The following is an 18,299-nucleotide window of genomic DNA, read 5'->3' as shown; positions in this document are numbered from 1 at the left end:
AGACTTGAATAATAATATAGAGAAACTTCTTATTTAGAATGAGATATTGCAGGTTCTCATTATATAGCTTTATGTTGACAACATATGGAATTGTTTCAGTGTTCGATTTATATATTTACTTAATTTTTATGTGATATATGCTGTTTTTAAAGGAATTGGAATCAAAATAGAAATAGAAGCTTAACAATTGAAAAGTTTTTGACTAACATATTATTCAATTTCCTTCTTTAGAAATTTGACATTTTAAGAAAATTTTTAATATCAAATTCTCAAATTTTTTAATTTAATTTCGTAAAAAAATTATAAAAAAATTCTGAGACATTGAGATCCGCGTAGTTTTAAAGAATATATCGGTTTTTCATTTCTTTAACTATGATGCACATCACCGAAAAATCTGAAAAAATTAGGGAATATTATTTGTCCTATATAACTACCACATTAATATAAAAGTATTGCTCCGACATCTTCACTAAAAAATCGCATTTTTTTCAACTTTTTTTTCGGTTTTTGATTTTTCACAACTACAATTTACGATTAAAAAATCTGCAAAATTCTGTAATATGCACTACGTGGATCTCAATTTCTAGGAATTTTTTCAGAATTTTTTTACGAAATAAAATAGGCAAAATAGGCCAAAAACCGGAATATAGTTTTTTCCCTTTAACGACCCCACGGATGAGATAGGGGGTTGAAATTTGGTATGAGAGTTGTTTTTTTTGGATATGGTATCGACTGACGTATTAGGTTTTCCATTTTACTCAAGGGCATATTTGACATCCTTATCCAGCTAAACCCTTTCCTCATATTTAAATTAGGAAATTCAATAACTTAAAAATTCCAAATTTTCAAACACAAATATTTCATATCAAATTTTCAGATTTTTAAATTTTGCAAGTTTGTAACATAGAAATTCAAAATTTTGAAATCTGCAAGTTTGACTGCTTGAAAATTTAGCAATACCGAAATATTGAATTTTTAATCTTTTAATATAGAAATAGGGAAACATCAAATTTTCTCATTTTTAAATTAAGAAATTCGTCAACTCAGAAATTTCGAATCTACAAATACAGAAATAAAACAATTAGGAAATTTGAAATATAAATATTAAACAATTAAAAAACTCAATGTTACAAAAATACAGAAGTATCAAACTTTCAAATTTTTTAATTTACAAATTCACAAGTTATAAATTTTAGGAAAATTAACCTTGAAAATTTTCAAGTTCAAAATTTAATGCGCCTTTTGAAGTGCATTCATTCAGCCACAGTTTAGAACGCGAAAGCGCGAAATATCAAAAACGTACAAAAATTGACCGCACAAATCGACAAACTTCTGTGACTCAAATGAAATCATGAAAAAAGACCAAAATCGATGAAAATCCACCGATCAAGCGAATCATTCTCAGAGTCCAGAAAAATGGAAGACACGGTAAAAATACAGGAACAGAAGAAGAAGAACAATGAAAGAAAAGAAGAAAAATGGAACACGTCCGGTACACTTTGATCTATTTCGATTTTCAACCTCGATGATTTCTTTTGTTCTTGAAACCGAAAATTTGGTCCTCGATCCAGCGATGTAGGACGCAGGAGGCTTTGATCGACGAGGCTTGATTTCCCGAGATCAGAGCTCTCTTCTCTATCAAAAAAGCTTGCGGGTCACTACTCGACTTTCGATGAAAAGCCGAAATCGCTCGTAGCAAGGGGGTCGATGTTGCTGACCGAACGAAAAAATATGGACATTCGAAGGCCTCCGCGAAGCTGAAATATTCGTTCGGCCGGTTTTTTCCACGGCTCCAACCAGTTCTCTCTCTTCGTATGCCGGTTTTTTCCGACCATCTATCTATTTGTCGTCGTGATCAGTCGAACCCGGAGATCGATCGACCGTCACGGTTACGAAAGTACCAGCCACCAGATGAAGTTTTCGAGTGATTTTCACGTGAATACGCAGTCAGATTACGGTTCCCTTTCCTTTTCGCGAGATTCATAAGAATGCGCCATCGACGAGTTTCAACCGAAAGAAATACATCTGCCAATAGAAACAGATGAGTTTCATTTCGTTTCGTTAAATCGATGGAAGACTACTTTCATATCTTCGAGTGTTACAGTCGTATTCGAGTTGTAGGTATACTAATGAGATATTAGAGTCGTAGGGTAACTGTACCTATGTGGATCACCGCGATATTTCGGTGAATAAGCAGCAAAGTCAGTGACTTGTAACACTTTATTATAAACAAAAATCTTAATAATATTCGAGTTTCCGAAAGTTCTAATAAAAAATGTGATGTTCTAAAAAGCAAGTTAAATTGTAAAAATTGTAAAAATAATAAAGAATTCCATGAAAAGTCAAAAAATTAATTATGAAAAAATAATTCAAATTACAGAATAATTTTAAGTTAAAATTTGAAAGGTGTCTTTTAATACTTCTTGGTAGAAATAGTGTTAAGGTCAAAAGTTATACAGTACGTAACAAATGTAATTGTTAACGTAACGTGTATGCAAGTACTCGTGTCTACGATAATACTGGATTAAAAGGAAGAGATTTATTCGCGGACATCGAGAAAACCGCAGTAATGAACCACAGCATCCATTTATCTGTCGGTAGACGTGACACATAAAAGTACACGAGGACCGAGAAAAAGAAAGTCACGTAGTTGTCCGATAAAGCCGATCGGAACATTAATATTCAGTTTTCAATCGATCCCAACGATCCGACTGAATGCGATCCAATATGGTTTGTTCGCTCGTTCTATTCAATCGTTCCATATTAATCTCGACGTTGCGTTTCTCGGCAGTCTGCTGGAACGAACCACAGTAATTTACGACGTCGTAAATAATATTCTTACGTAGGTGAGCACAAATCACGGAATTATTTGTTGCTAGAAGAACCCTCTTCCATCGTCTCCCTCGATTCTGGATGTCGTATAGAGGGCTCCCCGTTTTTGCAGTAAGCAACCACATACGATCGTATATTCGTGACTAAAAAATTACTCGCTGGTTTCGTCCTACGATTTGACTCCAACTTCTTTTCTGTTCTTTTTCTATCGACGATATAAATCATAGCTTCCCTAACAGTTTCTCAGAAATTTCTGTTTATGACGAGTATAAGATAACTTTATAAACGATGGATATCAAATTATTTCATAAACATTGAATATGAAATTATTTCATAGAAAATAGGTATTAAATCTTTTCATAAACGGTGAGTATCAAATTGTTTCATAGATAATGAATATCAAATTATTTTAGGGGCAATGGCTACCAAATTTTCTCATGAGTAACGAATATCAAATTATTTTATAGACTATGGGTATCAAATTTTTTTTATAAATAATGACTATTAAATTGCTTTGTAGACAATGGATGAACAATTTTCTCATGAACAATGAATATCAAATTATTTTATGGACTATGGATATCAAATTATTATATAGACTATGGATATCAAATTATTTTATAGACAATGAATATCACATTTTTTTTAGAGGTAATAGATATTAAATTTTTGTACAAACAATGAATATTAAATATTCATATACCCAATTACTTTAGAGACAATAGGTAACAAAATATTTCATAGACAATGAATATAAAAATACTTTGATGATAACATTTTGCTGCACTGCAAATATGTTGTATAAAATAATACATTATACAATTTTGATATTTTGCAAGAAACGAATGAACTATTGAAATATTAATTTTATTGAAATAGTTAAAAACATTTCTTGTTTTTTCTAATTATAGTTCTTTTACATTCGTACAATGTTGCAAATCTGATATATTAGCAGTATGTGGATTAGAAGCATAATTCTTTTAAAAAATAAATGAATTTTTATGCGAAAAAAAGATTTTGACTATTATCTTTGTATTATCACATTAAAAAATTAAAAACGTTATGTATCATATATAATAAAATTAATATACGCAATAAACGTAAGATAAAAGACAGAGAAATTATTTCAGGAAGATTGAAAGACGTATTCAGCACATAATTAACCAAAGCAATAAAGGAAAGAGAAAAAAGGTTGGAGTAAAGGAAGATAAAATAGTTTCAAAAAGATTGAAAGATTTACTTATCCAGTACATAATTAATCAACGCAATAAATGAAAGAAAAAGAGTTAGACGAAGTTAAATCAAAGAACTCATTCTATGATTTAAATGAACGAAACGACTGAAAGAAAAGATCTGGGAAAAAGTAAAGATGAAAATATAACTGTGAAACATTTCGCTATTCATTAAAACTAATTAACGCGACAAACATATAAATAAACAAATAACTTGGATAGTTCAAGGAAATATAGCAGAGAGAGTTAACAGAATTCAACGAAAACTGTAGTTTTGCAATTGGCACGAGAGACCTCGTTGCAAACAGGAGAAACCTCAAGGAATTTCAATTGACAATCTGTATCCCACGCAATGTCGAATCTTTAATTAGTTAACATTGTTTGCTTAGTTAGTGGTACGGAATAGGTGGATAGTAACAGGAATGAAGATTGCCTGTCCTCGACAATTTACTGACGACAATCAGCAAGACAGTACACCGTGTTAACCTGAAGATATTGACCGGATAACAATCCTTTGATCCGGAACAGCTGCATGAATGCATGTATTGATAATAGAACAAGCATAGTTATCGTTAAATCTTTTACATCGTTTTACACTTTAGCTTTAAATATTATTATTCAAATTTTTTAACTTTCAGTTGTCAAATTTTCAGATTTTTAAATATTTAAATTTTCAAAGTTTTGAATATATAAATTTGCAAGTTGTTAAATATATAAATTTACGAATTGTTAAATATAAAAATTAACGAATTCCTAAGAATATACATTTTGCAAACTCTTTAATGTACAGATTTTCGAATTATTAAATATGTGAATTTTACAAACTTTTTAATATACAAATTTCCAAATTATTAAATATATGAATTTTCAAACTCTTTAAGATACAAATTTTCAAATTATTGAGTATATAAATTTTTCAATTCTTGAATATGTAAATTTTCTAACTCTTAAGTACACAAATCTTTAAATAACTGAGTTTCTAAATTTCCTAATTTTTCAATTTTTGGATACTTCAATTCTCAAACTTTCAAATTCTCATGTAACTAAGTTTTCAGATTTCCCAATTTCCGAATTTTCAAATTCTCATGCTTTTAAATTTCCAAATCCTCCTACGTAGAAATATTCAAATATTCAAGTTTCCAAATATGAAACCTTTAAATTCCCAAATACTCAAATTCCTAAATGCTTAAATCTCAAGATACTGAAATTCTAAAATACTGAAACTCTCCAATTTTTAAATTTGCAAATTCCTAAATCTCCAAATAGTCGAATCCTGCAATATTCAAATCTCCAAATGCTCTAATTCCAAACACAAAAATTCCCAAATTCACAACTCCTTAAAATCTCGAATTCCCAAATACCAAATCCCCAAATACTAAAATCCTTAAATTTACAAAACACCAAATGCTCAAATTCTCAAGCCCCTAATTATCAAATCCCAGTTTCTCATATCTCCTAATTCTCAAAATTCAAACAATGAAAATCAATGAATTTAAAAATATACTTAGACATCTTGAAAAACTATAAATTGTACAAAATTCAATGTTTATCTACAATAACCAATCACAATCCATTTCGCATTGAAAATTATTAACAAAAAAATGTACACAATTATTTTTCGTCCACATTCTTTAAATTGCTACACCTTAATATTCATACATCTCTATTTTTTAATAACTTTTATGTGAATGGATTTACTTTCATGTGAAATGGTATGAAACATATTACACTTAAAAATTGTCTACGCATCTATTACCATCATCATAATAAACGCACCACAACAAAAGAACGCATGTATATTTCTCCTCCAAAAGAGAAAACAATGCAGTGCGCGTATTGAAAACACGACGAAACAGTTTCTGTGCGGGAATCAATCTACCAAAGACACGGTGCTCTGCAATTTTGTATCTTTTTTCCTCTTCTTTTTTTGGCATTGTTACAGTAGCGTATAGATTACGGGGTCGTCAGAAAATTGCGGCCCACGGTTGCTAAGGCGGCCATTATTCGGAATCATCGTGACGAACCATCGGGATGCTTTGAAAGATGAATGCGAAAGTACACGCAGCCTTCCATCGCGATTCGCAACAAATGCATTGCGAATTTCTGTTTCACAATACGGACTCCTCGAGGCACCTGAATATACACGCAACCGTGGAATTTCTTATACCCCTTTCGTTCCATCGTAATTGTGAATCTTGGTCACAATTCTTCTTTTCACATTTCATTTACAGTTCACCGTTTAAACATAATTATTACGTAAAATAGTTTGGGGCATTATTCTAAAAAAGATGGAATATCGATGATTTTCGTTAACTGTTTTTATTTAACGTTCTATTTAATCGCCAAATTTTGAGGCTATATTTCTCAAGCGTCTAAATATTTTTTTTATGAAAAGATCAAATTCGTTTTTACTACGGTAGAGTATAGAAGAAACATCCTGTAGATAATAATTTTTTATTTGCACCTGAATATACAGGGTGTAACACCCTGTATAATAATCAAATGTTTAAATAAAATATGAAATGTTTAAATGAATAAAACAATTTATTTTTAGATTTTATCATTTTTACGATCATTTACAATTATGTAAAAAAATATAAAAACTCTTTATGGGACAAAATAAAATGAGTTTATTTCTATTTTTATTTCATTTGTGCTTTGCATATGGTGCGTTATATTAATAGAACAACAATGTAAAACTGCATACAAATTTGATAAAATCGGTCCTTCACATATTACAAAATATTCGAAAGAAAAAATATTCAGATTTGAAATTATTTTAAAAATTGCGTTGCGTAATATTGACTACATCTCAACGTTGAAGAGGAAGAAATGTGATGTCGAGTCACATGGTACTAATAAAAGTTAAAATGTAACATAGTAAAGTATGTTAATGTGTATCATATGTAATAAGCAGCAATATGAACATATAATAATTACCGAAGTAATTTCGTAGGAAGTTAAGGAACATAAATATTTGCTGAGAACGTGTAACATACAGGTCGATATCACGTTTGAGTAACACCATGTACAATATCGGTAACGACACCAGCTATTCGTTCCCAGGGGACGACAAAGTTTCGTCATTACATGAGGTAAAGTATCCAGCAAAAGCGTCTGTTGAAAGTTCCACGGTCTCGATTTTCGCCGCGATCGATCCTTCTAATGCTCGTTCCAGAGATTTATCCTGCACCTGCACTTCCGCTACACTTATAACGATCGTCTGCTGCTTTCACGATCATGGGATGCAGAATGCTAACGACCGTTACCTCTACTGATAACTTTTTGACAACGATGATAAGGTGACTTCATGATGGTGTTTCGGGATGTATTGTGGACGATGCAGACGTTAACGTGACGTCATTTTGAGGTTAGTTTGATAAATGAGATTATTAGTTCTAAGAAAACTATCGAATGCTTAACATCTTTTCATTCAGTTTTAGGTTCAAATTTAATTAACTGAATAATACGGTGTTAAATTTTTCTATGTGGTTTTTATGTAATATTTTCTGTTATCTTTTTTTATATGCCAGTTTCACTTAATTAATAGTAATAGGCAATTGTGCTCGAAAGTGCAAGGACGCTCATGAGTATCAATAGCATTTTTAATTATTTAAATTGAAGTTATCTATTAACATTCTAATCTAAAATATCTAAAATCATTTCTACATTTTCTATATTAATAGTAACCTATCACGTTTTTTATAATTGAGTGCATCTCTTCAAATAATTTAAATTATTGAGTAATTTATATTATCAAATTAGTAATTATTTAAATTTTAAATATTTATAAAATTGTTTACATCATAACCTAAATATCCAGCCTAAATGTATCCTAAACGTTATCTGAGCCATATAATCAATTTTCTTCCAATTATCGTATACTTACACCTAAATTTCAATTACCCAAAATTCGCCTAAATTTTCAACTATAAATGGCACTGAAATTTTCAACCATAATCGACACCAAAATTTTCCAAATAAGTACAGCACTGAAAATTCGTGTTTTGTCACTTAATTTTCATTTGTCAACCACTACTACTGTAGACATAATGTTAGATTTTTAGGATGTTTTGTAATATTGAAGCTTTTACATAGCAGTAATAAAGTCCAAGGAACCGTTACTTGTCCGGTTTAACATTTGGTAGGCACATTGAGCCCAGGGTTGGCGTAGTAATATTTCTTTTTTTCGGTACGTGTAATTTAAAAAGTCGAGGCGATCCTTGGGTTTATTACTGCTACGGTAATTTGTAAATCGAGGGACGGATGGGTCACCGGTCAACGATTTTGGGCCGGATGACCGCTGCAGGGGAAAGTGGGAATTTCCAATTTCGTAGAACGTCACACTTTCCCCACCCCGTGTTTCCTCCCTTCTTGGAGTTTTGAGGAAATGATAAAACACCGTGTACAAGGGGATGCGAGAGAGTCTTCATTGAGAATTGTGATTGGAAACATTAAACCTCCTCCGTGTGTTGTTATTTTAAATTGTGGTCGGCCATTGATTTATTTTTCCCACCTCTTAACCCGGAATAGTCTACACTACCAACTACTACTTTAAAATTGGCATGGTGACCATATAACAAACAATTCAATTTTCTCACTATCTGGCTATGACGCAAGCACATCACAACTTGACATGACATCTGAAGTACACTCGATGTCACACTTCGACACTGGAGTTTGATGTCGTTAACTAAGTTGCACTCGACTTGATTATAATGACCCAGCTTCAAAGCAGCATCCGAGGGGTCTCGGTCATCACGACACCCTTCTCGTTGCTGTTGAGCCACCGAACTCAAAGGAACATCCCTTTATGGCATCTCACTACCTTTGGACACACTACTGCAACCAGTAACACATATTGCGTATATGTGCGAAAGATGGAGAGACGTATGCAGCGTGAAGATGGTTAAATAATTAGGTATGTTCTGAAAGTTGCGCCAGAGGTGAAATCAACTCTTCCGTATATTATTAGTGGTTGGTTCCGAGAATTTAATTGTGTGAGTTGATGTTAGTTTAGGAATGGGATAATAAACGAATGTTCCATAGACTGACATATAAGGCACTTGTGTTGTTATATACGGTGTTTCAAGAAAATATATAGTTTCAATATTAATGATACATTAGAAATTAAAATTGTAACATATTAAAAATTAAAATCATTAAAGTTGTATAATCTTGTATAACTGTGTGATTATATCTTGATATACTAAGCTAAATTTTGTTCCAGACTACTATTCTTTTTAACGATGTGAAAGGTATTTTATATGAAGTACAGAAATTTTCTCCCTTTTTTTGAACAGTATGAGTAATGTAAAAATTGAGGATTCTACATATGTAATTAAATTGTTACTTACATTAAGAAGTTACTGTATACTAAAGATGAATAATTCTGTTCTAAAATAGCTTAGGACACTCACCTGAAAAAGAAAAGAAACATGACAAATTAATATGGGCCTTTCTCTATAGTAATGTAAATAAATATAATACTATAATGATATCTGACCTCAAAGTTAATGTATAATCCTGAAAATTACATTAACTTAATTTGACATATATTTTCCTTTCAATAGGCAAGTAGCAAAGTACAAGATTATTTAGAGAACAAATAAGAAGTATTTGAATAATATATTTCATAGATGTCACTTCAAAGTGTATATAAATACACTTCTACATAAATGATTTCTTCAATGTAGTTTCTAAAAATATACACTAAAACCAGGTGATAGCATTATACCTTCTTAAATTTGAATAATAAAAATCAAAACGTTCGATATACTTGAAAACGACTTCTAAAGATTACACGATGTCAAAAGTATACGATTGCCTGGCAATAAAATTGTATCGCTACTTTAACCGAGATTTCATAAATTTTGCTTCTTAGAAAGGGAAGATGAAATCCATCCGTACAAGGTGACCCGCACACGGTCAGAAAAATTCAGTGATCAACTTAGGTTCGTGATCCCCAGCGGTCAAAATGTAGGTTGAAACGCGGTTTCTTTCGACGATGCATTCGAAGATCAAAGGACGGGCATTGCTTCTATAATCCCTATCCCGGCAAGCAGTATCGAGTCCTGAATCGACTCTCCTCGAACGAGTACTTCTTATTCAATAATCCATTCATCCTCTGATCCACAGCCGCAAGAACTAGACAGCACTCTCGTGCACTCTAATGACACTCGAGTGGATCAGATTCTATTTTGAAGCACACTCGGGAAATCTAATAAGGGATTACAGCAATAACCGCAAGAAACTCGCTCAGAATTAATAATTTACTCTAACTGGTAATTGCTAACTATCGGAGAAATCATTTAATTACGTGCTCATAAATTAAATGCTTATTGAGACCATTAAATGTTATGATCGACCAGAAAATCTTTCCAATAAAAATTTTATTTTGGAAAACTTTTATTGAGTAGAATATTTAATAACCAAGAAATTATTCAATTATTTAATTTACAAGAAAAATACGTACATTGTGTTCTGGTCAAGAGAAAATAGACTAACTGAAAATCAAATCGTATCATTTATACATAGCAGTGATGTGTTTTTCCATGTGTTTTCAATTTTATTTTATATAATTACTGTTAAGACTTGTCATACATTTAACTGTAAATATTTAGTTTATCCTTAGTTTGTAAATTCATAGTATTTAGCTTTTAGTTGATTTATAGCCGATCCCTTGAAATTTTGTAAAACGTTCCGTGGCAGTAGTAAACTCATGAAGCCATAAAGACCCGCGATTCTTACCGTAGCTTTTTTCATTTCTTTGTTTCGCATATGGTCACCAGGTACCATCATTTCTAACTTTCTAGTCCGTTATTTCTCGAATGTTTTACCACGGTCAGCGCGCTGCTTGACTTTATTACTTGCCACGGTCCAGGGCCAAAATTAGTCATAGCTAGCGACTGGGAAAAACTCAAAAAGGGCGTAAACTTCACCTCCCTTCCCTAGTTTCCACAATTTTTATAACCCAATCGGAACATTCCTCCCCCGCCAAGAACATCCCTACCGAGGTTACATTGGTTATAGTTTTAAACATTTTGGACAGATTGCAAACAACATTAGATACCAACTAGAACTTGATAGAACATAGCACTTAGTACAACATATTATTAGACTTAGAAATAAACTAGCATAGCATGTTCAAACCTAGACACTTAGTCATTTTTTCCCGAAGTATCGGGTGGTCCTTCGAGTGTTAGAACCTTAGTTTTTTGTTGGCACAAGCGTGCATAACGCCTACAAAGCTCGAACATCCTCACAGTAAACACGAGCAATTAACAATTACTATTTTTATGATATTCGTTATTTTTAAAATAATTCTCTTAACGGTGTGAAAGTATTAATATTGACTGTTGCTTTTATTTTTACTATCGTTCCTGTTGGTCTTTTTCCGTTATTTTCTACTTTCTCAAGGTTCTGTTACGCTATATTACACAGTATTTCTCTATTTGGTGATTATCTCTGCTCAGAGTATTCCACTCAACGAGAACACATAAATTATTTTCACTGTTGTTAAAAGTAGAAAAGAATAAACGATGAGAGTTTATATGGTTCTTCATAGGATAACCTCTTGCCCTACAATATCACACTTGTGACGCGCACAGTCCAAATGTGATAAACCTGACTCGCATTTTCACTGCAATTGAATTTTGTATTCAATTCTAATTATGATCTGCATAATCAAGGGTCGTTGAAACGTGCCTAACATTTTAACTTCCCTTAGCTGCCTTAACGTTGCAGCACTAATTAGCCAGCTGTGAATGACGCAACTGCATAGAAAATTGTAAGTTAAGGGGTTAATAGTGATAAAATATTTATTCAGATATCCTAAATGTAATTACCGAGTTATCCTTATAGTAACAATCATACGAATGTTTTGTTTATGTAAAATGCATTGTACATTAATTTTTAAATAGTATTTGTCATAAATCAGTTTTTGATCTATTGACAGTTTATCCTGTGACAGTCACAGACAAGATAAAACGTTCAAACTGTTTAGTTTACCAAAGAAATCAAAGTCTATGGCAAAATTTGCTTCCACTGTTTTCTAAGATTATTCTAACTGAAGAAGATGTGGTTTAGTTTTGAATTCGGTATGAACTAGATATTTTTTGGACCACAACTAGTAATTTTATTACACTGTGGAAGGGTTAATAATAAGAGAAATTCTACCGAATTTCTATTATTTTCTAATAAGCTCAAGTGAATAGAATTTGAGAATAAATGTTTGGTATTAATAGAATTAGAAACAATGTATAAATTAATGAAAAATAGAATTATATTGAATAAAGAAGCAGGCACGTTAACGGTGACACAATATTGATAATTCGTTCGAAATCAATGGCGAAACGCTTCTTCTGTTAAGTACACAAGAAGAGAGAAAGACCCTTCAATTGTCGAGTAGATTCCTGATTCGGCATCGGGCATTAAATGCAACCATTTTCAGGAAGAATTCATCGTTGAAGGCGCATAATTTCGAACGGGGCTCCATTTCGCTCATTATACCTTTGCATTGTTCATCTACGGGAACAATTAAAGCGAACCATTCGACGGAAAAAATAGGCGAAACTACTTGTAAACGGCATTCTGGACGTTCAGTCAGGGAATCGAGAGAAAGAACAGAAAAATAATAAAGCAAAAAGAAGGGAAATAAATAAATTTATTTTAAACAGCGAGACAATGAGCTGATGGGTTTTATGCAAAATATATTGAAATTATGAATGAACATATTTATGCGAAGAGTCGTTTCAAAGTAGTTAACATCAGACTTGAATGTCGTGAAACATACTTGTAATTAATTATTTCATTAGTTTTATAATTTAATCTACATTTAATGTAGGGTCAGTAGTAACTAGAGTTACAAATTTGATTTTATAAATACTGAAAAAGCACGTGTAAAAAGAATTTGTATAATTTCATAAATTTTGCAAATTTTAATAAAAACATCTGAATAAATCGCATAAATTGAAAGACATAACCTAAAATCGGTCATGTTTACAGGTTTGGTTATGTTGGAAGCGAAAAATAGTATGTCCAGGTACAATTGGTTAGGTTAACTTCTGCACATCATTTATACATTATTAATTTTATTAACAGTTAATTTTTTAAATTAGAATCTGACCGTAGTTTCAAAGTATTTAAAATAAGGAACAAGCAGATAACTGGAATAGTTATCGTGATCGTTAAAGCTCGTTTTAATGGTAGCCATCGGAAAGGCAAAAGTTTCGATTAGAATTTTAACGAACTCGCAGCGATTAAAATACCAGAGCTACAGGGAAAAATCGTTTGTACTTTTTAATCGTCCAAGCGTGGTTGAAACGGCGCGACTGAAATTTTTCATTACGCTACTAGCTATTTATTTCAAACCGTAATTCTTTGAATTATTTTTCGTTATAACGATCATACAACTGACGTACAATATAATAACTAGTATGACAACTTGAAAATAGAAGTTTAAATTAACTTCTTGAAATAGAACAGAACCAACGAACAAAAGGAATAAAGTTTAATTTAAAATTGCCTAAATTTAAATTAATTTTGAATTTAATTGGAAATTTAATTGTAAATCTAAATGAATTCTAAAAATTAAAATTTAATCTAAATATATTTAAAAATATAATTCAATCCAAATTATTTCTAAAGTTCAACTTAAATCTGTAATTTAATCGATATTAATTGTCAGATCCATTAACAATTATGTAAGAATGATTGCAAACACACCTTAAGCGCAATCAGCCATGCGTATTCAGCAGTTCGATGGGTTATTAATTCTCGAATGAGTAATTTAATCCGAAATAAATAATTCATGATTCATGTTGACATTAGCTTCATTTGAAACATTTGCAATTATCGAACGATGATAATTCGGATTTTATTGTATTTATCTTATTGTTCTTGTCATAGAGTATCGACAGATTTTAGCGTTATTAAGGCGCTGTTATTATTAAACGCTAATGAGCTGTTTCCAGTACAAAATACATAAATGAGATAAACGATCAATCTAATAATTTCGTATCATTAAAAACTGTTCAATTTTTACGATAAATAACAGTTTTGCATGTGGCGTAAATAAATAACGAATAAATAATATTAAACATAAATATGTATTAAAAATTTTACTAAACATATATGAAGTTTGAAAAATTTCTTAGTGTTGGTTTTTACGCAGTTTTATTACAAAATAATAATGTGTGCTATAATACGTCTTTTTTTTACGATGTCTATACTCGCACTACCGCCAAAATACGCATCTCTGCAATTCGCGATGCATTGACAAATGAATGCCGATTTTGTTAATTCGCGACATCTCACGACATATCATGATACTCTAACACTTAGGACGAACCATGCAATACTAAAAAAATATTTTAATAATGACTTTCGTAAATTTATCTAAAAAATATATCTAACCTAATAAATTATGTTAAATGAATATAAATATTTTTAACTCTTTCTTTCTTTTGACATATACAACATAGAAATCGCTAAAAAATAAATAAAGTAAATTAAATTAAGTTTTTTATTATGATTTAACATTAGAATTTAATTATTGTACTTCATATATACATATAATTAAAATAAGCATATTCATTCAAAATATATTTATAAACTGGCGAAGAGCAGCAGAATAATTATATCGGACCGTTATTAAAACGAAGAAATAAAGTGATTTTATGAATTATAAACTACATCAGTTTTAATTACTTTTGAGATAATTCACATTAATATTATCCTACATGAGTAATCGCAAGAGGATTATAAGTTGAATGGAATTAAATGAATGTTCAACGAAAAAGGTGTTCGTTCTGTTTTCGCAGTGCAGATGAAACGATCGAAATATTAGTTTGGCGATGCGTAAGATTGGATCTGAAATATTTTCGACACGTTTAAATCCGTTTTGATAGGAAAAAAAAACTAATAGAACGACTATTATTCTGTTTAGAGTACGACGTAATCCGGTAATGGTTAGTAGTTTTTTCAGTATTAGCCGGTAAAAAGCAAGAGTCCAGTAAACGTCCGTATTATTCCAACCGCGGTGTTTTCAACTTCGGTTCGAAGTTTCCGGCTAAATAAATTCGAATACGTTCACCACGACCGAACGAACTCGATGAAACAAATTCGTAAACTATCTCCAAACTGTACCGGTCTCGATTAATACCGGCGATTCTCGATCTCCTTGACGCACAATGCCTTCGAGTATCGATTAAAAGTTTCGCAGTTTGTTCGTAGACATAGATAATTTTTTAAAATATCCGGACTTTAAGAATGTCTGGTATTCATACAGAAAAACGTTTTGCTTTCTTTAAAATATCTTTATTCGACTTCTCTTTGTCGCCCGAGGCGAATACAAAAATGGTAATGCGTTTGAACGAGCTTTTCCGACTATTTTATGGTAAACGAATTTCTACTCACTGAAAACACATCAAAACGTAGTACAAGTAATCATTCGATGTAAGCAAAAATGTCGTGTACGATATAAATGAAAAAGTTATTCCACTAGTAGAGGGAAGACATCTTGAGACACCCAGAAGTTCGCTTGTCGAGAAATGTAACGTGATCCAGGTTCGGCAATATCCGTGAGCAATACAACTATGAACATAAACTTTTTTTATTTTTGACTTTTTCTGTTATTAGAGTTTGATCAATAGATTTTCGCATTTCTCTAAAATAAGACTTAAAATTTCTCTTAAAATAAGACCAAACACGATATACTTTTGATTATATTTTCTAGCTTAATTGACAATAACAGCGTCTAACTCATGTCCTTGATGCAAGTGTAACGCAATTGAAATTACAAATAATTATGTGCCAAATTACATCGTGTTTTGTCGCATTTTAACCAGAAAAATGGCACAAATATGTTGGTAAAAGTTTCATAAAAAAATAGAAAATAAAAAGGTTCTATCTCTGCATTCAAATTGCCCCACCAATATGTTACGTGGTTATAACTATAATTATAAATATAAATATAAAATAAAAATTTAATCGTGGTAGAAATATGAGTCAAAGTTGTATCACATTGTGAAAGATCAAATTTCTAAATTTTAATTGTAAATTTGTGTTCCGAGTTGCTCGGAATATAATCAACGTAATATTTATGGGTTTTTGTCAAACTTTCACTCTTGTAATTTCAACCAGATTTTTGAGATCACATGAACGTCTCCACAGCTTGACGTTCTTAACTATTGACAATAGCCTTTTAACAGGCCAGAAAAGCACATCTTTCTAACGCCAATATATCTTTCCTTAAAGAAGTTTATTTCCATGGTCCTAAACTGTGCACCCTTGTTGTGTGCAGTGTTTACGAAAATCCTTGCGTACTCGGCGGGCCAGGCATTCTGACTCGGTCATTCAACAGTCTCGCAATGTGTCCCATTACTTAGTTCTTTTGAAGGACCCAAATCACTTAACTGTTTGGGTCACCTTATTAACGAAACGTTATTTACAACCCTGGAGTGAAGGCTAAAATCTTACAATCTCATTCGCTGAACCATCTCACCAATCACTGTCTTTTACAAATAACAATCTGTCCCGATTGGTCTTTTTTGGCAACGCCTTCACGTCCTGAACTTCCTCCCTTGCTTTCTTTTCTGGCTGTTTATAGGCAACTAGTCAGTCTTAGATTAACTTTGTAACTATCAACTACAACAACACACAACAATCATTACAACTAGTGGGATGATGATATACATACATCCTTCATTGACCTGGGCACATCAGTGTGGAGGACTCTGAGCCACTATATAAACTCTACTTAACAATAAAAATTCTACTTTATAATACTAACATTAGAAATATTCCACTACTGAAACAGGTTCTGGAAACGCTATGGGTCGACGAAGATTTACAACCTTCGTAAATAACTATAAATAGTTTATATTTTACCCATCGCGCGAACAATTTGGGAATATGGATTCAAAAAACTTATAGGTTTCAATTTTAAATATTTTGGAACTAATGATGTAAATCTATAAATATGGAAATCTGTAAATTTTCATATTTGTTAATCTATAAATTTGGAAATTTGTCAATTTATGAATCTGGAAGTTCGGACATTTGCAAATTTATCAATTTATAAATCGGAAAGTTTAAAAATTTTTAAATTTGAATATCAGTAAATCTGGAAGTCTGTGAATTTGTCAATCTACAAATCAGGAAGTATGTAAATTCGTAAATTTGTATATCTATGAACCTGGAAGTCTGAAATTTATAAACTTTTTAATCGATAAAGTTAAAAATCTGTAAATTTGTAAATTCAGCAATCTATAAATCTAGAAATTTGTGAACATGTAAATGTGACAATTTACAAATCTAGAAGCTTGATTTGCAAATTTATCAAACTATAAATCTGAAGGTCCATCAATTTTTAAATTTATCAATTTGCAAATTCTAAAGTTTGTGATGTTTTGTCAATTTATAAATTGAGAAATCTGAAAGTTTGTCAATTCATCAATCTACAAATTCAAAAGTCTGTAAATCTGCAAACTTGTGAATCTATTAATCTGAAAGTTTGTAGATTAGATAATCTGTTAACCTATCTATCTCAAAATCCATGAATTCAAAATCTCGTGCAACTGCAAATTAAAAAATAAAATAATACAGAACGACCAAATTCTGAAATCGTAAACTTAAAACTATACAACTGCCAACTTATAAAATTAAAAAACCTAGGAATCTATTAATTTAAAAATTCAAAAATTTTAAAAACTACTTCATCAATTTCCAAATATCAAAACTCCAAAGCTGGTGTTATTAGATCAAAGAACTATTAATCTAAAAAAATGATCAATTCCTAATTTCATTCCACTCTCACAACAAATTCACTCTCCATTCCCCGGAACTACCAAAAAAAGACTATCTCCTTCGAAAGACAAACGAGCAAAAAGCACCTACCTTGTGTTTGGTACGATGTCGGTGATAATGGTTGGATCTGGGGTGCTCGACGACGACGTGCTCGGAGGTGGTGGTGGTCCCGGGGGTGGGGGTGTTCACCCTTGATGTTCGCGACTGATGACGAGAGGTCTGAGGTGGTTGTTGTTGACCCCTCTTCGGCGATTGTTGTTGTTGCTGTTCTCTGTGCACCTCGTGGCATCGACACACCGCACCACCCCCGCCAGCCGTACCCCCGCCACCCCCGGCGAAGGAGCCACCGCCGCTTAGAGCCGCCGCAGTCAGCTTGCTGGCGTAATAATACATAGCGCACATTTATCCGGCGAAAGCTTAACACCA

At 31.8% G+C, this 18,299-nt stretch overlaps 2 protein-coding genes across 2 annotated transcripts in view; both read right to left on the bottom strand.

Annotated features, from left to right (window-relative positions):
* The window catches only part of LOC100878748 (uncharacterized), a 911,930-nt gene that overhangs the window by 199,856 nt on the left and 693,775 nt on the right, over nt 1-18,299 (bottom strand). The gene's annotated exons all lie outside the window — the stretch shown is intronic.
* Nucleotides 15,428-18,275, bottom strand: LOC143264810 (uncharacterized). The gene is made up of 2 exons (XM_076533680.1): nt 17,964-18,275; nt 15,428-15,659 (listed from the first exon to the last, which is right to left on the bottom strand). The coding sequence occupies exons 1-2, from the start codon at nt 18,273-18,275 to the stop codon at nt 15,567-15,569; spliced, it is 405 nt and encodes a 134-aa protein (XP_076389795.1). The 3' UTR covers nt 15,428-15,566.

The sequence above is a fragment of the Megachile rotundata genome, chromosome 7, assembly GCF_050947335.1.
Source record: "Megachile rotundata isolate GNS110a chromosome 7, iyMegRotu1, whole genome shotgun sequence".
Taxonomy (NCBI): domain Eukaryota; kingdom Metazoa; phylum Arthropoda; class Insecta; order Hymenoptera; family Megachilidae; genus Megachile; species Megachile rotundata.
Note: the sequence above shows the minus strand (reverse complement) of the source record. Positions and strands in the feature narration are given on the sequence as shown.